The sequence below is a fragment of the Crotalus tigris genome, unplaced genomic scaffold (genome assembly GCF_016545835.1).
Source record: "Crotalus tigris isolate CLP2741 ecotype Arizona unplaced genomic scaffold, ASM1654583v1 scf7180000018700.580195, whole genome shotgun sequence".
NCBI lineage: Eukaryota > Metazoa > Chordata > Lepidosauria > Squamata > Viperidae > Crotalus > Crotalus tigris.
The window spans coordinates 190,086-212,961 of record NW_024097154.1 but is presented as its reverse complement, the minus strand read 5'-3'; the positions used below and the strand labels follow the sequence as shown (position 1 = coordinate 212,961).

Here is a 22,876-nt window from a genome sequence, read left to right as displayed (position 1 = left end):
TTAAGTTTTACAGATCCCAAGAGTCTTTCCATTTGTCAAGAAAGGGTTTAAAAAGAAATTTTAGGATTGAATTTCTTACAAAGAATAGGGATGCTGATGGAAAGGCATTTATCGGCCTTTTGTGTGAAACACAACTTTCTCTCTGAGGCCATACTCATTATTCAACACATTCTGTTAGAAAGCTGAGCCTTGAAAATATAAGCTGCTGGTTTTGAAACAATCAGTGGAATATTTTTCTAATGGATTTCAGGTTGTCTGCTATACAAATTATTTTTATCAGCCCATCCAGATATTACTTATAGGCCAGCGTGAAGCAGCATTGCTTCAATTCATAGAGCTACCTCTACTCCAGAATGGTGTCCTTAATGGTGGTTGCATCACACTATAGACACAACGTTCTGCTGATCATTGTCTTCAATTGAGGAATCAACACTAGTCATCTTTCTTGCTAATGCTGCTGGAAGTGTATTTTATGCAAATGTGCCCAATGGCAAAATATCACTGAATAATACAATACAGGTAATCCTTGACTTACTACAGTTCATTTAGTGACCATTCAAAGTTACAACAGCATTGAAAAATGTGACTTATGACCATTTTTCACAGTTGCAACCTTGACAGCATCCCCGTGAACATGGGATCAAAATTCAAACTCTTGGCAACTGATTCATATTTATGACCGTTGCTGTGGCATGTTGTCATGTGATCACCTTTTGTGACCTTCTGACAAGCAAAGTCAGATTCACTTAATAACTGAGTCATTAACTTATCAGTTGCAGGGATTCACTTAACAACTGTGGCAAGAAAGGTCATAAAATAGGATAAAACTCACTTAACAAATATCTCACTTAATAACAGAAATTTTGGGCTCAATTGTAGTCATAAGTCGAGTGTCAAAGCAAGAACACCCGAGAACTACTTGTAGAGTTATTTTAGGAAACTCATACTTCAGCATCTCTTTTTCATTAGTGATTTGCAGCCTAGAAATTAGATGAACTCTTGCATAATAGGAGCCATCCCCCCCAAAACACATTAAATCAGGAGTGTCAAACTGCCAGCCCGTGGGCCAGACACGTCACGCAGAAGCTCACCCCATTGCCAGCAATGGCAAAACAGTCCCAATACATTGCGCAATGTCATGTGACATTGCGAGTTTGACATGTCTGCATCAAATAAACATTACTATCAAGTGACATTCTGTTTCAGAAGCCAGAAGAAAGGAGAGAAGTTGGTGTTTATTCTGTCTAGAATAGACAGAATAGCTGTAAGGATTGTTAGCATTCCTGCTGCTTTTCCTTTTGTTTCTGGTTCAAGATGATTCTTGACTTGGCAACAAGGCCAATAGCAGACAATGCTTCTTCACTGAATGTGGTCAAATCAAGACTGAAAAAGATCACCTGTTATGAGTGCTTCAATGATAATTCCTGTTCTGAATAATGTAATGGACTCCAAGGTCCAAGTTACCTTTTACAACCCTGTGATTCTAATATGAAATGATAGTAAATAAGGCAAGATGTCCATCCATTTAGACATCTGACCCTTCACTTGCTGGAAAATCTTGGGGGCACCACTCAGTAGGTGGAAAGATCTTCAGTTTAATGAAGCCGGGCTTAAAGAAAACAGTCCAAGGAGTCTTCTAGCCATTATTTATATTATTCTTCCCATGTCACAGAATGAGTTGAATGATAATGGCTAGCCTGAGTTTTTAAATAAAAAAGAAACAATAAGAAATGCCAATCATATTAATATTTTCCAAGCTGGAAAGACCATAATTCACTACATATTTTCTTTCCATCCATTTCTTCTCCAAACTCAGTACTACAAATGGAACTAGCCAAAAACATTACTGTATATGTGGTATTTCTTGCAGTTCTAGAATAATCTCATCCAAATTCTCTGGATTTGGTAAATCAAGGGTATCCTTGAATTTAATCATATTTGATGTTTGTTGAAGATGAATTTACTTTTTGATTTAACTATTTATTTGTTTCTCATATTAAAATGAAAATCAAACTCATCATCCTCTTAAAGAATGACTTTAAAGATTTTCATGTTATTTTTGGACCATATGGATTTTTCTATCCCCTCAAAATACAGTACAGAGCTGATATGAAAAAATGTGTATTTTATTCAATTAAATAAGAACAACACTGAGATAAAGGCTGCCAGGCGGTGACTGCAAAGCTTTCTTCTATTGATGTTGCTGGTGAACTAGCATTAGGTAGTACATATTGCCCACTTGAGTATTTTTAATGGTCTGTCAAATTTATCCACATCAATGAAGTAATCAATTCAAGTCAACAATCAACATGTATCAGGAATCAGTCTTACAGAGCTGTGCTGATATCCCCCCTCCCATTTCCTAGTTAATTTCATGAAATTTCTTCAAAGATGATAATTTCAGAAATATTTTCAAGTGTGGATGATTCTTGCACAATCATCACTACAATGGGAGAAATAAGTATGTATGAATTATATTTGTTTTATAATAATGTCTCCAAGGGTCTGCAACATCCCTGGTTTTCCATGCTTCAATTACAGTCCCATATAAGACATAAAAATAAAGTCTCCCATAGTTTGTATATGTGTACTTCTGTGTGCTTTCAGTGAAGTATAGCAACTCAAGGAGCCTGTAGAATTATAGGAAGATGTAAAACAGAATATAATATCATCTAACATCTTGTACTGAGCCCTTTATTAATTATTTTTCTTACAAAAATCAGGAGCCTTTGCCAGCTTTTAGTATAATTATTCCTATGTTGATTTGATCAGTCTTCATCTACTGCTCTTATCCTTTTTGAAGCACTTCTACAAACTTGCAGTTATATTTCAGACAGGAACTTGAACTTGCTACAAGTGTTATAGGTCATGATTACAATTTTCTGTCCATTTTTGGAGTGTCTCTCTGACAAATCCAAATCTTTACAAACATATGTTTTGAAGAACACCAAAAAGTTCTATTGTAGCTTCCTAGTGGTAGGTTAACAGTATATACTTTTTTAGAATGTATATTTTTATTTAGAATTACAACAGTAAAAATGAATACAACCTATATTTAGAAAAAGAGAAGAGAGTGGAAAAACAGAATAAAAAGTGCAGAAAAAAAGAAAAAGAAAATAAAAATAAATAAATAATATAATGAAGTTAAAGAAAAGAAATATATGAAGAAGTGACTTTCAATCTTTATCACAACTATAAACAAATAACTCTTCATTCCCTATAAGTTTACAGATATCTCTTCATCCCATATCCTATTCCTTATCTATAAGCAAATCTATAAAACATCAATTTTTCAATTCTGATATCAGCAAAAAGTACATAAAGGGTTGCCAGAGCACTGCCCAAAAAAGTTTCGTTTTAACCTTGATCAAATAAACTAACTTGATATTTCTTCCTTGTTTTCTAACAACCTTAATCTTTAATTCAATCAAATCTTGTCATAAGATTTGATTTCTCTTCTTTTCAACTTTAAACCATTGTTCAGAATTCTTCAATGTTTTGACAAACCTCTTTTGTAGATCCAACAGAGAAACATTTTTCAGGTCATTCTCTCATTTTATCATTTGTATAGGTTAACAGTATATTGCTGAACTGAGAACTGCTTCATCGGATGATATAAAAATACAATGAATAATTAGGGAGTTGAAAAGCCAGGAAATTTAGATGCCATTTATAGCATCTGTAGGAAAAAGGGGAGAGCAACAGAAAGTTTCACTGGACAAGTAGAAATACACTCAGTTACTAATGGTTGCAGTCTTCAGTTTTCTAGTGCATGACATGAAAAAGAATGTTCTGGGATCATTTATCTTCATGGGTATTCATAAATGTAATACGTGGATTTTAGTAATGTGATCCAGTGCAACTAATAAAATATTTCCACTCTCTGTCTGTCTCTGCCATCATATCTAGTTCAGGATGTGATGGAAATATTTTATGTATCCTAACCTTTTGCAGCTCTTCACATGTGTTTCTTTCAGCTGGAGAGTCACACAAGGAAGTTAGCTTGTTTCAGATATAAAGAGTTTACTTTTTTATCTAATTAAATGGCTCTTTTTTCTAAAGGAAATAAGGTTTAATTCCACTCCACTCCCAACATACATTTAGTATTTAGTCTAAACGTTGTTGGCTTTAGAAGAAATACAGTATTCTAGGAATGTTTGCTGTAAACTTTCAGGCATGCTCAGAAAGTTTTCAATAAAAAAAATAAAAACCTGCTTCCAGATATAGCATGCAAAGCTGTGCAGGGTAGGGATTGCCTAATATCTGGTTAGGAGTCAAATGTCTGTCGGCTACATGAAGAATTATTGACATCTCCTCAGGGGCAGGAAACAGTTTGTTATCGATCTCCCTGTTTGATCCTTATACAGAGTCACCGGTTGCTTTCCAGCAGATAAATCTTTATGTGTCCTAACCTAAATCTGCCCTTAACAACTCCTTCTCACTGGGAAGATTTTAAAGAAAAACTTGAAGAGTAGAAGCATATTCCCGATGTCACTTATTGTGTCATATGCATATACCCCAACCTTGAACTTGGAACTAGATCTTTGATGGGAAAGGGACAGCATTCAACAGGCTTTCAAACTGCCTTTTGAAAATGGCCTAGCAATGTCTGGATTGCTTCCATAAAACAGCATCACTGTTGCTGATCATTGGACTGAATCATAAACAGATATTATAAAATCTGGTGCTGATGTATCTTTTCAGGGCCAGAATTATTTTAAACAACGTATTATACATGTGTCTTATAACAGTCTAATGTTTGTTTTCTGCAAACTAGTAGTGTTGGTTGCTCTTAAAGAAAGCCTGAAGAAGTGAATCATTTCTGACTGTCTGATTTTTCACAGAATGAAATTGTTTACCTTTTAAGAAACCAAAACCGAAACAAATCAACAGTCTCATTATCTTGCTGCACTGGACATTTTCTGTACTTCTAACTGAAGAGTAATGTATTTGTGATGCTCCTCTGACCAAATGCTTTTATTTGGCAGAATAATATTAGGATTATTATTATTCACCATCTAGCTTGGATTTATTGTAAAATAGAAATGAACTGCAGGAAGTTTCAAAAAGTAAAGCCAAGAATAAATATAATTTATATATCTTAGAGGAGGAACTAAGCATAAATAGCAGCAAGCAACAATTAATGCAGATGGGTCTTAAAACTGAACCCATGGGTGTAATTTTTTGTTTACTTCAATAACCAAGTTACTCCAGCAAAAATCTTTGGGTTTCTTCATTTCAACTTGATGACATGAGACCTAAATGGTGTCAGGGAGGTTAATGAATATTATTAATTATTAATGTTGTTATTTATATTATTAATATTGTTAATTATTAATGAATATTATTATCATCACAATATAAAAAGATACTGAGACTCTGGAAAGAGTGCAGAGAAGAGTAACAAGAATGATTAGAGACTGGAGCTTAAAACATATGAAGAACAGTTATAGGAATTGGGTATGTCTAGTCCAGGGGTGTCAAACTCGCAATGTCACTTGATGTGTCATGACGTATTGCAACTTTTTTGCCATTGCCGGCAATGGGATAGGTGCAGTTTCGCTATAATGCATCCAGCCCACTGGCTAGCAGTTTGACACACCTGGTCTAGTCTAATGAAAAGTAGAACTAGGGAAGACTTGATTGCAGTGTTCCAATATTTGAGGGGCTCCTACAAAGATAAGGGAGTCAAACTATTTTCCAAAGCACCTGAAAACAAGAAGCAATGGATGGAAACTAATCAAGAGGAGAAGCAACCTAGAATTAGGGAGAAATTTTCTAATGGTGACAGCAATAAAACAATGGAATGGCTTGCCTCTAGAAGTTGTGGGTGCTCCATCATTGGAAGCTTTCAAAAAGAGATTGGACAACCATTTATCTGAAATGGTGTAGGGTCTCTTGCTTAGCAGGGGCTTGGACTAGAAGACCCCGCCAAGGTCCCTTCCAACTCTATTATTCTATGTTCTATGTTACCAAGTTTATTTATTAATATAATCGAATTGTATGGCTGAAACTGAAATGAAGCAGGAGACTTACATATTAATTTTTGCCACTGCAGTGATTTCTTCATACCTAATACAGTTTTCAAACAAACAAAACATCACCTCTTTGTCAGACATCACCAGACAGAGTACATGGAAATAAAATAGACTCTATTATTAGTTAAAGTTATACCATCAAAGACATGCTGATGGTGGAACAGATCATGAACTATTCATATGCAAGTTCCAAGATTAAAAAAAAGAAGAAGAAAGCCAACCAATCACAACAGTATGATTGTAATATGATTTCAAGGAGAACATCAGAAATTGCTTTGAAGTTCTGAGCCTCATTGACTGAGAATCAGAGGAACTGTGAAATGAACGTATAGAAGTTGTTAGGGACGAATATGAAAAAGAGGCTGCCAAGGATGAAGGAAAAGAAGAAACCAAAATGTAGGTCATAACTAACTGTGGAAGTTGCCAAGAAGATAAGAGAAGCCACAGCCATGTTTTTTCAAAAAAATTTCAGAAAGAACTTAACAAAGATTTTCAGAGAATTGTTAGAAGAGAAAAGAAGCAGTATGATAATATCTGTAAAAGCTACAAAAGTCATGGAATACCCACTGTAGTCTGATAAGCAAAAGAAGAAGAATCAGTAAAAGTTCTACCCAAGCTACATCTGAAAATAGATTGGAAGAGGTCAATCTACATTCCGAGAGTGTGCAAACTATTATCCTTAATTTCACATACTAGAAAATGTACTTAATTTCACATGTTAGAAAAATAGCATCCAAGAAATATCCAATGCAGATTAAAGTCCTACATGAAAAAGAGATGTAAAGCCAGCTTTAGAAGAAGAAAAAAACCCATGGAACATGAAACATTATTTCTGATGCAATTTGTATAATTGTGAAAGCCAAAGAATACCACAGAAAAGTCAGTTGATGCTTCATTGATTGTGGGAATAATGTCAAGGTTTGGAAAGTGTTTGGAAAAACTGGGAATCCCAGAAAATCTCATTGTCCTTATGTGATACTTATATACAAGTCAGGAAATCACACTACAAATAGAACATGGTAAAACAGACTGGCTCCAGGTTGGCAAAGGACTGAAACAAGGCTGTATATGCTTCCCTATCTATTCAACTTATTTCCTGAATACATATTAAGGGAAGTTAGAATGGAAGATTATTGGTTTTAAAATTGGATTGAGAAACATCAATTATGTGCAGTGTATTGATGACACTACCTTAATGGGTAAAAGTAATATGATGCACGAAATGTAATTTCAATATAATAGACCCGTTTATATGATTCAAACCAATTTGTTGTTCTGTATAATTGGACTTACATCTAAACATTTTTAAAGCAACTTTTAGTTGCACTTGTAATAGTACAACATCAACCTTTTTAAATAAATGCTTCAATAAACACTATTGTTCACATCAAAAACAAAAGACTGTTTTCAGTCTCATTATTTTTTCTTATTTAGCAGACTTTTCATTCTGGCTAAAGGGAGATTAAGCTTTTAGCATTTTTGTAACATGCTTGGAAATGTTTATGTATGAAGTGTTATGCAAAATATTTCATTAAAAACAACATTGAGACTGAATCCTTATAAAGATTAATGGCACTATGCAGAGTTATGAGAATGGGAAGAAAAAGTACTGCAGTTTCCATTAAGCTTTTGTTGTTTTTATGGTGCTGTGGGAAACTGCAATTATTTCTTTACTGCCATGCTTATTTTTGGAGTGGTACGGGTCATTTTACCTCTAAAATTATAAAGCCCTTCCAGAAAAAATGTACCAATATATATATATATATATATTGGTGGAGAAACTAAGGTAAATATTACCATCTCTATGGGACATTCATCACCAAACCACTTGGGCTATACATTTATATTGTAAAAACTGAAGATCATAAATGCCTGATCTTTATAGGACACAACTGACTATGGCTGTCCAAAATTATTTAAGAGAAACCTTAACCAAAGAGAACGTCAACATCTAAATCTAACTCTAGAATTGTCTAAAATAGTTATCCTCTAAATTTTAATCGTTGATAGCATGCAATATCTCACCAATCTTTTCTGAAGGTCTTGAAATATCTTAGTAATAATTTATCATTGGACTGATGTAGCTGAGTAGTAAATGTTGAGTAATGTTACATTGGAATGGAGAAATTTCAAATTAATAACCACTCAGCATACCTAGTATTTATTATGTCTTTATTATTTATTACAATGACTAATAGCTACCTTTCAAGATAGTAGTCCTCCCAACCTGACTTACAAATGAAACAATTATAAATAAAATAAAACAATAAATATTATTTTAAAAGGAGTAGAAAAATAAACCTCTAGAATTTTCTCAAAGGGCAGTGTGACACAGGGATTGGGGAAGAGAAGAAAGAGGATGATGCTTCAGAAGTAGTTGCCTATCTACCACACCTCTTCATTGCTGGAGAGAGAATAACTGTGGTTGGTCCAAAATTAGTCATGCTTTGAGTAGACCTATTGTTATCCTAAAACCTATTTTATTTTATTTTATATTTTATTTTATTATTTTTTTCATATCATGCATTAGATCATGGATGTCAAACTCGATTGCGTCACGTGATGTAGTGTGACATGTTGTGACATTTTTTGCCTTTGCAGAGCTGGGATGGCCTGAGTGTAATGCACCTGGCCCGTGGGCCACCAGTTTGACACCTCTGCATTAGATCAGTTATGGTATAGAGCTGCCCAGTTGACATGTCTTTCACAATAAAAACAAGAGACAAGGTATTCCAAAGGGAAGGTGCAGTGACTACGTGTGTATGTTGATCATGACTAATACTTTAACTGATTTCAATGGGTTATTCTAAATATTCTCAACTTGTCAGTTGTTGCATAAAGAGGGGTCCTACTTTGGCTAGCAAGGAAATCATCCTTGGTAAAAGAAGAAAAAGTCAGTTTAGGTCTCTCTCCCTGCCCTACTCTGTTACAAGCCATAGAACAATCCAAATATTGAGTATCTTGTATAAGTTATTGTTATTTAACACAGTGCCATTACAATCGATCCAACAATGCATACAGGACTGCAAGAGAGCTCAGCAGATGCAACTAATCATGTTGTATTTTTTAAATTTAAAATTAAAACCAGGCTGACAAACTTTCCTGTATTTTGTTCCTTTACCATATTCAAACAAATTGGGGAAAGAATGTGGTGTTATTTGCTTATACTTAGTTACAAGTTATTCAAAGTTTTGGTAGAGTCTTCTGTCCAGTACTTTATACTATTCGACTCCCCACTTTTCAATTAAATTCCATGCAGAATTGTTTACTTTTCTTCCCCCCCCCCCAAATGGTGCTATTTACACCGCTAAAAAGGAGTCCTGTTGGAGAGACTAGGAGATTTAGCAAAGTGACTCACTCACTGGTTCACTCCTAAATCATCACAACCAAATCAAAGCTTCTCATAGGTAGTTTAATTCACCCGTCTTTGAGCTGTGATTGTCATCCTGGATATGAATGTAAAGCAAGGAAGCCGATTTCATCTTCATTTTCTCCTCCAGGAAACAACAAAGAATAAGGAAAAGAAACGTCTTGTCTTTAAATGTGAAGAGATACTGTATCGGATACTGTACTGTCCAATACAGAAGCAATGTTCTATCTTCATAACTCAGCATAAAACACTCGTTAATTATAATGCAATAACAAAAATAAAAATATTCAGCTTGTCATGGTTCCAAGAATTCAACAGTTGAATCAATGCGCTTATCTCCACTGGCAAATCTCACTTTTTTTTACTTGATTGGTCAAATGTAATTTTCTAGAAAAGCAGTATTGCCTTATGGTGAATCTTACTGAGCACAAGCACACTTGAATGATGGCAAGTTGTTTGAATAAGAAACATCTCGGTTGGAAATCATATAGTCCAACCCAGCTGTGTTTATTTCAGTGCTTGCATATTCAAATAAACACCAACTGTTTATTTGTGTGTATGATCCATATACACATGTGAACATTCAAATAAAGGCTCTCAGAAATTTGTTGAAAATATGTCTGAGGTAAAAACAGAGCATGTGCAGTTGACTCTAGCTCTAAGCAATTTTGCTGCTTAAATCTGATGCTAATGTTAAATAATCCATTTTGGATGGATGCAATTTTTTAAAAGTATATTAGATTGATTCAACCAATGATTCAGCCTTTGAAAAATACAAGTGGATTTAATATGGGAGAATATACTCTTGGACTTGACTATGAGAAAGAGATTTGGTCATGAAACTCACTGGGTGGCATTAGATCTTTGGTGTAACTATAATATGCAGAACTTGTAAATTATATTGTATAGCTGAGGTTCTCAGAGTTGTGCTTTGCTGGCCACTTTAAAAAAGTGACAGGATCTTGGCAGATTCTTCAAGAAATTTGGGTTTCATTTTGCTTTTCTCCAAATCAATACATGTAGAAGCAATAAGGTTAAATGTTACAATGTTATGTGAAAGTGAATGATGAAATTGACATATGTATTTCTGTTTGCAAATAGGCAGTCATATGAAAACCATAAGGCAATATTATGGCATAGCAGTCTTGATCTATGCTATTGGAGATAGATAGATAGATAGATAGATAGATAGATAGATAGATAGATAGATAGATAGATAGATAGACAGACAGACAGACAGACAGACAGACAGACAGACAGACAGACAGACAGACAACTCTATGGTACTTAGTTAAAAGCACTAGATTTTCAGATATACAAGCTACCTTAATGCTTTGAAAATAAGTTCCATTTTGTAATGGAAAAGGAATAACACTTTTTAAAATCAAAGAAAAGAAGTAGCTTATGGAGAAGAAACATAAGACTTGCTTGTTGTTGCCATTCTTCAGATGATCACTTGAGCCACCAAACTTTATTCTGTGGGAATCAGGATTTGGGCTCAGAGATTCAGTCCTAGCCACACCACCCTGAGTATGAATGTGGTATGGTTTTAGGGCTGTCCCCTGTAATAGCTCACCTCTTCCTGCATCTAGGCATGATGAAGCTATTTTGAGAGCTCATCTTACCTTGAGAATGTAATTTTTCCCCCCATGAAAGGGAAACTGATCATTCTGAGAGAGAACAACTCTTAATTTATTTATAGTCATATGCCAAGAGCCAGCAACATGCACATGTCTCATGTTTCTGTTTGCATTTTTATTCATGAGTATTTGGGTGGCTCCTATAAATTTTTTTTTAGTAAACACTGAAAGCATTAGTCAATTTCTCCTAATGTGCAATCTCCTAGAATGTTTATTAAATAATAATTGAATTATGTGACAGTTTTATTTCTGAGAATGCTGGGGCTTTATTGTAGGGCTGCTGAATAATACCACATTGTGGAAAACACAGGATTGAAAGTCAAGAACGATTAGAAAGAGTAGATGTCACTGAATTCTACTACAGGGGCAAAAACTTCCAGCATGTACCTAACTTTATAATGTTAATAGTAATATATCAAAAGTTCGGTCACAGTGAATTGCTTAACGAAAGAAACAGTATTAAATGATTTTTCCTGCAAAATTGACAAGCTTACTATTCAAACACATCCATTTGAAATCCCTAGCTTAAAAATAGGTCTAAGCAATCTACAATTCACAATAACTTCTCCTTCTCCTTCCCTTCCTCCTCCTCCTCCTCCTCCTCCTCCTCCTCCTCCTCCTCCTCCTGTTAGATGCTAGTTATTGTGAGAAATGTTTCAGCTAGGCAACTTCCATAAAAGTGGTATAGAATATTTGAAATGAAATCTAAAATATGCACCCCGTATTTTAAAATTATTCATAGAATATTTTTATTTCACTCAAGCACATCCTTAATCAGTTCTAAAAGAATGAGCCTCAGTTATCAGTGAATCTTAACAAAATAAGATTTAAATGTTTCAATTTGTTTAATGTCTGTCTTGTTCTGAGCATGCCATTAGTTATTTACAAAGAGATCCATTTACAGGAGACCTCTTATTTTAAAGGTGGATTTATTTATGATGTACTGTTACACATACCATTACAGATGCTGATAGGATCAACATGTTTTATTTTTGTTTTCAGAAGGAAATAAAATTTGATATTGTCCAAACTTAAAATTATGTATTTGCAAGAATTTTTAAGTTCCCATTAGGGTAGATGAAAGCATTCTGGCAAATGAATGCTGATGATTGATTAGGTCTATTGGATGTCAATTTCTTGAAATGGCAACTCTCACATACAGTATATCCTGTACCGCAAATTCCACAAATGGCTTGGAAAAATGTAAATTTTATTTCAGGAACCTTTCCTAACTTATCTTACCATTTGAGTAAACTCGTGAAATCTCAATATAGAGACTTACGAAATACAAAGAAATGCAAAGAATTCAAATACAATTTCTATAGCATTAAGCATCTGAGCAGACAAACATATACTAAAATACAATTTTAATGTATTTAGTGTATTTCTGCTTATCCACGTAAACCACATGTTTGGGCCATGTGGTACAAAGGAACTTTTTGATTGTTAACTTTTGATTGTTAGGTCATTGGTCATTGGTCAACCCCATTTTGCAAAGCTTGTGAGATCTCAGTTTTTCCACTTTCTCCTTTTAATATTCTCATAAATTGGAAAATCAGTTTTTCATCATTTATATCCAAACCATATTTGTCATAAAGCAACACCTCTATTCCCTTTTGTTGAAGATTTGTGAATTTCTACATGAGCCATCTGATTACCTACAAATCTTTTTGACATCAATAATTCCTAAGTATGTAATTTCTAGTATCTTCAGAAGTAGGTAGATAAAAGATAATATGAACCATTAGTACAGTATAAATCTAATGCTGCTTTCCTGCTTTTTCTTGCAGTTCCTAAATCAAGGCATATCCGGCTCTTATCGTATTCTCATTTTGCTGAAATAGTACATGCTTCATTGTAAATTGTGACATTTGATACTAAAGATTTTAAATACCAGGCTGATATGGTATTTATTCTCAGCCCCAGTGAGATTAAAACATTTGATTGCTTCAACTCCTAGTGAATCACATCCTGTGTAGTTTCATCCATGAGTAGCAATTCCAGAGAAATATTATCACAACAAAAAAATACTCCAGTGATCATGGCATCTAGTCAGCAGCACTTGTGTAGGGAAGAGTTACATAGCTTCAGGCCATTTTATGCTTTTGTCTGTGCATGTGTCTGCATGTATATGAGAATAACAGAATAATAGAGTTGGAAGGAACCTTGGAGGTCTTCTAGTTCAACCCCCTGCTCAAGCAGGAGATGCTTACCATTTCAGGCAAATGGCTGTCCAATCTCTTCTCAAAAACCTCACACCCACAACTTCTAGAGGCAAGCTGTTGCACTGATTAATTGTTCTCACTGTCAGGAAATTTCTCCTTCGTTCTAAGTTGCTTCTCTCCTTGATTAGTCTCCATCTGTTGCTTCTTGCCCTGCCTTCATGTGCTTTGGAGAATAGCTTGACTCCCTCTTTCTTGTGGCAGCCCCTCAAATGTTGGGGATAGCTTTGTTTTATGTAGCAGAGTAGTTATTTGCATTTTCTCAAGTTGGGTTATGAAACATCTGCAAGAAAACTACTAAGCTCAGGGAGGACCAAGAAACCCACAGTTCAACCTGAGCTACAAATATTATCTTCTATTGATATCTGACTTGAGTGTGTGCACATATGCCAACATGCCTTTGAGTCAGTTTTGACTCCTGGCAAAGCTTGGATGACTCTCTGCAATTTTCTTGTCAAGATTTCAGAAATAGTTTGCCATTGCCTCCTCTCTAGGGCTGAGGGGATGTGATTGGCCCAAGATCACCTAACATAGGACTAGAATTCACAATTTCTTAGTTTCTAGCCTGGTGCCTTTACCTTTACACCCAAATGGCTTCCTCAGCCCTGTCAGATGCCACTTTGTTACAGATGGAAACCAGAGCATGCTTCTCTTGCTGCTTCTCACAGGATGGGTAGACGGCATTGAGGAGAGACAGTCCTGAAGGTAGTCCAGGAGCTACTCCAAGGCCTTATGCAGTATTCCATTTGGTTTTCTTTTTCTGATTTATATGGCCATTCATCTCACAAAAGCAGCTCTGGGAGGTGGGCAACAATCAGTAAAAATAATATGTCTATAAAAATGTAAAACCACATTAAAATGAGAAAATAATATTAAACAATTTAAAATCTACAAACAATGTAGGGAGACTAAAAGATGATTTACAATGGAGCCGTTTAAGGTATCCTTGGTTCCCTTAGATTCCCCCAAGGCATGGTAACATACCACTACTTGCACAATTCTGGCTTGATCCACGCAAAGCAAGGAAATCAAAAGAAAAGAAAATAAGACTTCATGTGTTTCCTATTCACAATATGAGACATCACAGGTAGTCCTCAACTTACAACCACAACTGAGCCCAACATTTCTGTTGCTAAGTGAGACATTTGTTAAGTGAATTTTGCCCCATTTTACAACCTTTCTTGCCACAGTTGTTAAATGAATCACTGCAGTTGTTTTTTTAAATGAATCTGGCCTCTTCCCCATTGATTTTGCTAGTCAGAAGGTCGCAAAAGGTGACCTAGGCTATCTCATGGGATTGTAAATAGGATAACATGGGAAGAACCATATACATTACCTTCCTTGAAGCAAAATATAATAGGGTCTGGAAAATATGGAACACTGCAAGCATCATAAATATGAGTCAGTTGCCAAGCATCTGAATTTTAATCATGTGACCATGGGAATGCCATGATGGACTTAAATGTGAAAAGTAATCATAAGTTACTTTTTTCAGTGCCACTGTAACTTTGAATGGTCACTAAATGAACTGTTGTAAGTCAAGGACTATCTGTATTGGTTTTCTGCAAGACGATACAAGATTAGCATTTAAGTAACTGATGTTTTTACAAGAGAAATCAAACTTTGTTTCTGAATACTAAAATCATACATGTGTATAAAGGACTATATTACACACTGACCAGACTCTTTTGTACTAAAATTCCACATTTAACAATTGTGAAATAATCCAATTTGGAAAATTTGTATCCTTGAAGAGATTTCCCAAGTGCAATTTGTGTATAGTTTATAATGTTTGTTATGCATGTTTTATATTCTGGTATTGATCAGAGATCACACCGTGCAATCCCCTGTTCTTAGATATTTTGTTAGATAACTAATGGGATACAAGTAAAGATGTGGCCTAATTAATCTTGACAGACAATAAATTTAGTTGTTTTCATTTTATTTAACCACTGTCTTTTGTCTTCTGAATTTTTCTATGTGTGGGAAATCAGGTTTAAAACTTTACAAAGCAATATATCTCCTTGGATCAGTTGAATCAAAGGCTTTCTCTCATGCTAATGCCTAGGCTATCCATGAGATTGTAAACAGGATAACATGGGAAGAACCATACACACTGCACTCCTTGGAGCAAAATATAATAGTTTCTTGAAAATATGTTCTAAATAATCTTGCATTTTTTACATATTTATGATCTGGATTTATAAGGCTGTCCAACAGTGATAATGTGACTCTGGGTGGTGTACAGCATGAAAACAAACAGTAAAACAAACAAATAAAAAAAAAACAAACTATATAAAGGTGTGGTTTAATAATTGTGTTGAATAACAATCTCTTTGCAAATATGACAATAATAAATGGCAGTAAAAAGTACATTTTCCAACCAATGGGATCATTTACAACAACATAAGCCTTCAGTGTGAAACTGATTAAAGTCTGATCAGTTTCAGGCAGCATTTGTGAGCTGGCTAGAGGGTTCTAATCAACTAAGTAGGGTCATAGATTGTTATCTTGCAATTAGTATTTTTAGGGATCTGCTGTGCTGCAGAAAAAGACAGTTGAGGAAGAGATGGCTTGTTTAAGCAGTCTCTCCTCCCTGTAAGGGGCAAAAAAAGGAAAACAAACAGGTTCAGGCACTGTATGAGAGCACTTTCTTTGGATGAGACAAGAGCAGGGGTGTCAAACTGCTGGCCCACATCATGCGGAAGCCATGCCCACCCCATTGCCGACAATGGCAAATGTTCCGATATGTTGCGCGACATCACGTGACATGGCAAATTTGACATGTTTGGACAAGAGCAACAGCTGATCTTTGCAGCATCTCTCTTTTTCTTAGTCACATGGTTTGCTTAGTCGACTATGTTGCTTTGCAAGAATTTCTGCATTCCTTAAATGAGGACTACCTGTAACACTGAAACATGTACAAAAGTATTATTTAATCCAAAATATAAAATGACAACCATCACACATTGAACTAAGCCATAAATTGATTTAATTGAGTTTAACATATTGTGGGAACCCAGACATTGTGGTTTACTCTGCAAACATTGTTTAAATGAATCATGACTTGAACCAAAACAAAATTAAACAAAATTATTTTCTATGGCCTTTGTTTTTCTCTTGTTCTGCAGCTTGAGAACTACATTGTGGAAAACATGAAGTCAGAAATGGCCCAGCTGCAGCAGAATGCTGTCCAAAATCACACAGCCACCATGCTGGAAATAGGAACTAGCCTTCTCAGCCAGACAGCAGAACAGACAAGAAAACTCACAGATGTTGAAACACAAGTAAGTAGTCACAATTACCTTCACCAGAACATTGATTATGGTAACATAATTTCCTTTCCCTTTCCCCGAATAATCCTTTTGGACTGAAGTAGCCAAGAAGGTGATCAGTTTAACTGTGAGCTATATATATTAGCTTATATAAGGAAGTAGTCAAATTTTGATTAAAACAAAAACTTTTCGAATGCATACTGAACAGTAGAAATGTCAAAGTAAATAAAATCCTAATGGTTGTCATATGAGGTCTATATGAGATATTGAGTCTTTATCCTAGCTGGGTAGATCTCCTTACTTTATATTTTTATAGTACTTCTAAGTCATCCTTGCAGCTAATTCCATGGGTATATTTACACATTGAAGGGTGTTCAATACTTGGCCTGTATTTGCTTGAAGTCAACTGAAAAGCTATTCTCACTGAAATTATCAACTAACTGATCAAAATTCTTTCCATTTTTAATATGCTAGAAAAGCTAGCATTGACAGAAAAATGTTAGAATCCTTCCTGATAAGGACGGGTGGCTTTCTTGCATTGTTCTGTGGGTTTGGTCAGTCTATTTTCAATTGGTCCATAATTCTGCTTAACAGGAAAATGTCTAAACCTAATGAGCAAGTGGGTGGTGGAAGAAATATGTCTCACTTCCTAGTGAATCATCTTTTTCAAAGGGCATACTATGGTTTTAAGATAAGGAGCCATGAGAAGTGAACTTATAAATCAGATGGAAAGAAAGAATGGCACAAAAAAAATACAGTATTCATAGATGCACTACTACAATTTTTGATATTCTGCTTTAACAATGAAGAGTCTTTTCTCTGGATCCTGCTAAAGCAATATCCAAAGTCTTGATCAACCAGCATTGATTTGCAAACATCAAAATTGCCTTTCAGCTATGGTTTCTTAATAAAACAAATGTGCACTAGAAACATCCCACATATATGCAAAAATATTTATAAAGTCATAAATTCAAGATTAAGATTATTTTGATGCAGGTTTTTTTTTTTACATTTTACAAATTCTGTGCTACTGCAGTGTGATAACAATACAAAGAATGAAGGAACTTAAAGCTGAAGCAAAGATGTAGCACCAGCCCAGAGACATTGATGTGGTCATCCTGTGTCCAGGAATACCTAGGATAAAACATATGAAGGCTACCTAATTGAAGGTTATCTAAATCCTATATTCCAGTATAGCCATTATTCATCACCTAAATGAGAGTTGATTGTAATATCAAAGGAGATAGGTCAATTTTGCTGCTTTTCCAGGCTGTAATTGACTCACTGCTACATAAAAGACTAAGAAGTGCAGACAACATATGGTTAATTCAAGGACGTGCTAGGAACTCATCAGAAACAGGACTAGTGTAAGAAGGGAAGAGAGAGATAATTCCTTAGTATCAGCATTTCAAATTCTGAAATTCCATTGGTCCAAACTCATTGGACATCCTTTCATTGTTGTTTGTCCTTTGATTTTATCTTTCAGTTCACAATTCATAATTCCTTACCATTCTTTTCTAGTTACAGATTTGAGCACATGGTATCTAACAGTTGTTTTATTTTAGACTGGCTGCTTTAAACAAATACATTCATATCTGTGATCATTACATGGGCAATTACACCTACCACCCGAGTGTATGAGATGGACACACAAACACACACACATAATCATTCTTAAACTTGAACTATATATGCAATATCCTTTCCATAATTATTACTTTGATGTATATTAACATATGGAATAACCAAGATCAGTTACCCAAGGGGAAAAAACACAACAATTCAATCTAGCTAGAGATAGTGTACACATGGTGATGACAAGCCTTGTTTAAGCTCTCAGCTTCTTTTGTTTTCCAGAGAAAGTCTAATAAAAAATTTCATATGAAGTGGACTTAGCTTATGGGTAATGGGATATTAATGCAGGAAATATTTGGAACAAAAAGTGTTGCATTTTTGTATTTATATCATAATGAAGAATAGAGACTACATTACAGATTTACACTGTATTAAAAGGAATCAAGCATAACAAAACTCAACCATTGTTATATTCTATGTCTTATATTCTATGTCTTATATTACTGCCAGGGTATAGTTGCTAGTTTTTGTTTTGTAATAACAGTCCCAGTACTCATTGAGAAAGCAGGATTTTAGATTAATGGCTTTCTATGGCACTTTCTCACCATATGAAGAAAATATTGGACATGTTCAAGACATAAAACATAGATATTTGGCTCTTTTGTTCTCTTTAAGGTTTTTTTAAAGTAACACATGAAGACACAAGATAGAAAAATATGGGGCAAGATAGAAAAATGTGGGGTCAAGATAGAAAAATGTGGGGTAAACAGCATCACCACCAGATGGATCCTTAGCTGGCTGACCGGCCGTACTCAGCAAGTGGTCCTCAATGGAACCGCATCTACATGGAGGGAAGTGTTTAGTGCCCAAGGGCTCTGTTCTGGGCCCAGTGCTCTTCAACATCTTCATCAATGATTTGACGAGGGGATAGATGGGGAACTCATCAAATTTGCAGACAACACCAAGTTGGCAGGAATAGCCAACACTCCAGAAGATAGGCTTAAGATACAGAAGGATCTGGACAGACTTGAACACTGGGCACTATCTAACAAAATGAAATTCAATGGTGAAAAAAACAAGGTTCTACGTTTAGGCAAGAAAAACCAAATGCACAGGTATAGTATAGGGGGTACCTTGCTCAATAGTAGTAACTGTGAGAGAGATCTCGGAGTCTTAGTGAACAATCACCTAAATATGAGCCAGCACTGTGCTGCAGCTGCCAAAAAAGGCCAACACAGTGCTAGGCTGCATTAACAGAGGAATAGAATCAAGATCACGTGAAGTGTTAATACCACTTTACAATGCCTTGGTAAGGCTACACTCGGAATACTGCATCCAGTTTTGGTCACCACAACGTAAAAAAGATGTTGAGACTCTAGAAAAAGTACAGAGAAGAGCAACAAAGATGATTAGGGGACTGGAAGCTAAAGCATATAAGGAATGGCTGCTGGAATTTGGTATGTCTAGTTTAATGAAGAGAAGGACAAGGGGGGACATGATAGCAGTGTTCCAATATCTCAGGGGCTGCCACAAAGAAGAGGGAGTCAAGCTATTTTCCAAAGCCCCTGAAGGCAGGACAAGAAGCAACGGATGGAAACTAATCAAGGAGAGAAGCAGCCTAGAACTAAGGAGAAACTTCCTGACAGTTAGAACAATTAACCAGTGGAACAACCTGCCTCCAGAAGCGGTAATTGCTCCAACAGTGGAAGTTTTTAAGAAGAGACTGGACTGGGTTTGGACTAATGACCTCCAAGGTCCCTTCCAACTTTACTATTATTATTACTAAATTATGCAAGAGATAAAAATCATACTAGTGCTCCAACTTTTCATCTCAATGTTTTAGTGTTGTGTGACAAGGTCTGAGAGTGAACTCTATTAAAAGGTCCAATCTGGGTCAGTCACCAGAACCGAGGGACAAATCATGCTTTGCAAAGATTGCTTGGAGGTGGGAGATACTTACTCTGCATGGATTGTCCCTGTGACTATGTGGGAAGCTAACCATCAGATTGCAAGAACACAAATGAGTGGTCAGACGAGGAGATTGGAACTCATTGGTAGCCTCACATTGCAATGAACAAGGACATACATTCAATTTCTCAGCTACTAAGATTATTGGCCAAGCAGGTACAAAGACAGCCAGGGAAATGATTGAAACCTGGAAATGGACCCCTTGTTAGTCAACAGTAATGCTGATTTATCACCAGCTTATCAGGTACTTGGCAGCACAAGGAAACAATAATCAACAACAGCCAACAACCTAATAGCCAGCCATCAACACCCCAATCAACCAATAAGAAGCCACAACCAACTAGAATAGACCAAAGCATTCTGGTAAAGAGAAGTTCCTTGAGGATGAGCTCCAGCATGAGTACAAAAGCTCAGAAGACTAACCTCTGGTCCCAGTGACCGACCCATATTAGATCGTGCGACATTATCCTGAGACATTAATATTTGCCTTCATTCGTGTATTAAAAGGTTTTCAGTGCAAATTGGATAAAGTTGCAGGTTACGTATAAAGATATTTACATTACAAGCAAAGACAAATATATCTTACCACATTATAAGGTCCAGGATAGAAAGAGCTAGGACAAGCTAAATATGAGGAAATAAGTGCAGGATATGTTCATACAATTCCAATCACTATATAGTATACCCTTCATTTCTTAAGAAAAGTTAATATTGACTTATTTTGCTACTGCTTTCATTCATGGGAGGTTGGATAGATATGTTACGTACTACTAGAACACATGCATTAAGTAACCATTATCCATTTTCAGACAAGTAGCCATCATTTATACAATCTTACTTATTTAGGTGATAAAACCCATTTTATCAAAGGAGCTGTTGAATACAAAACTCTTCCTTAAATAATACTTAAAGTTGATGAAAATTGCCTCCCTGTGCAAACCATACTTTTAGAAGGAAAGCTGTGGTGGAATGGAAGTAAAAACAGGAGAATCCGTAAATACTTCCATAAATTCTCAGATATTTGACTTCTTCTGCATTGTTCTCTTGTTGTGTGTAGAAAAAATGGTCTTTGATTGTATCAATTTAACTACTTTTTGTTTCTAGCATCTAGGAATATTATTTTGTTCAGTATAGATTGAGAATGGAAACAGTTGACATTAAGGAAATATAGAGAGGAATGCAGACTTCTCTTATGGAGATATACACTATCTAGGATGATGAAAATGCTATAAATAAATAAAAACCAAATATAGAAAAAGGGATACCATGGGATAATGATATATTAGAAATTGTGTTTATAGAGCAATTTTTGGAATCTGGTTTCTTTGATTTAAAAACTGAATTCAGCCTGGCAGGTTCCCCAGATCTGAAAATTCAATTTGAAAATGAACACTAAAAATCCTGTACTACTTGCTACTGTTACTGAATAAGATATATCAATGAGGTATCTATATAAGGTGCATTGAATATATTGATCAAGATGATAGTTACGAATCAGATTGCTTTTGATCTGTGTCTATCTTCAGTGTCTATCTTCATTTTAACATTTCATGTTTGTACCAACAACTATTTATTTTGTGGCCTCAATTTATTGCAAGGTTTTTTTGGTTGTTTGTCTTCTTCAGGTTCTTAATCAAACATCCCGGCTTGAAATCCAGCTGCTGGAAAATTCCTTATCTACTTACAAGCTGGAGAAACAGTTGCTCCAACAGACCCATGAAATCTTGAAAATCCATGAGAAAAACAGGTGAGGATAAAATGAATGGTATAAACTTATAGTTTTCCATCTCCAAAGTGAGATGTTTGCTTCCAGAAAATGCTGATTTTTCTCCAAGAGGGTTCCATTATTTATATCTTAACAAATCAATCCAAAAATTTCCGCAGTGGTTTGTGCATCTGCAGGGGTATCTCATCCAGAACAAGTATTGTCAAGGGCATATTCTACTCTTGACTACCACCAAGTCAACTACCAAGAGAACATTTCCATAACCTTGTAAATTTCTTTCTTTGTGGAATTTCTTTATTTGGAGAAGCATTTGTCTATGTTAGTTGGCATCTGGGAGCTGTCCCCAGAAAACCATTTTGCTTCCACTGAATGACATTCTGAAACCTATTCAAAACCTGCTTGTTTTCTCAGGCTGGGGTCCCTATGGTTTTTGTGATATTGAATTAACCTTCTGGGCAGCACTGCTTCTTTATATATACATATACTTTTTCTTTTAACTGTAGGCTGTCCAGAATCAGTAAGGAGGTGATCACCCTCCAAACTGAATGAATGAAGAATGAATGAATGAATGAAATTTATCATGAAAAATGATGTAATCCACACCAAACTGTATTACTCTACTTTAATAAGAGGTAGGGATACATATATATATTCAAAAAGGCACTTTGTTTCTATAAAGATTTGTGTGAAGCATCTCCAAAAAGGGTCAAAGTGCCCCATTTCTAAATGAGGGAGCAACATAGTCACAAAATTTTGCCCTGCTCACCTAAAGTAGATACTATTCACCTAAGAAGATGCACAACTGCTTTGTGGAGGTGGGTTGCTTACCCCCAAGGAATATTTTCCATACCAAAGCAGAATAAGGTTCCTCTGAAAAGTGAAGCATTTGGGTGGTGATTGTGTAGGAATATATACGTGTATGTGTGTGTGTGTGTGTGTGTGTGTGTGTGTGTGTGTACATATGTATGTATATACTGTATATCCTAGAAAAAATACATCCTTGTAAACTGCAAGTTGAAACCACTTAATTGATAATTCTATGGAGATTGCAACAGAAATATG

At 35.4% G+C, this 22,876-nt stretch overlaps 1 protein-coding gene across 1 annotated transcript in view; it reads left to right on the top strand.

Annotated features, from left to right (window-relative positions):
- ANGPT1 (angiopoietin 1) overlaps positions 1-22,876 on the top strand; it is a 129,429-nt gene that overhangs the window by 45,530 nt on the left and 61,023 nt on the right. Inside the window, exons 2-3 of the mRNA XM_039355615.1 lie at positions 16,402-16,557; positions 21,714-21,835. Of these exons, the coding sequence (XP_039211549.1) occupies positions 16,402-16,557; positions 21,714-21,835 (278 nt within the window). The remainder of the gene's footprint in view (positions 1-16,401; positions 16,558-21,713; positions 21,836-22,876) is intronic.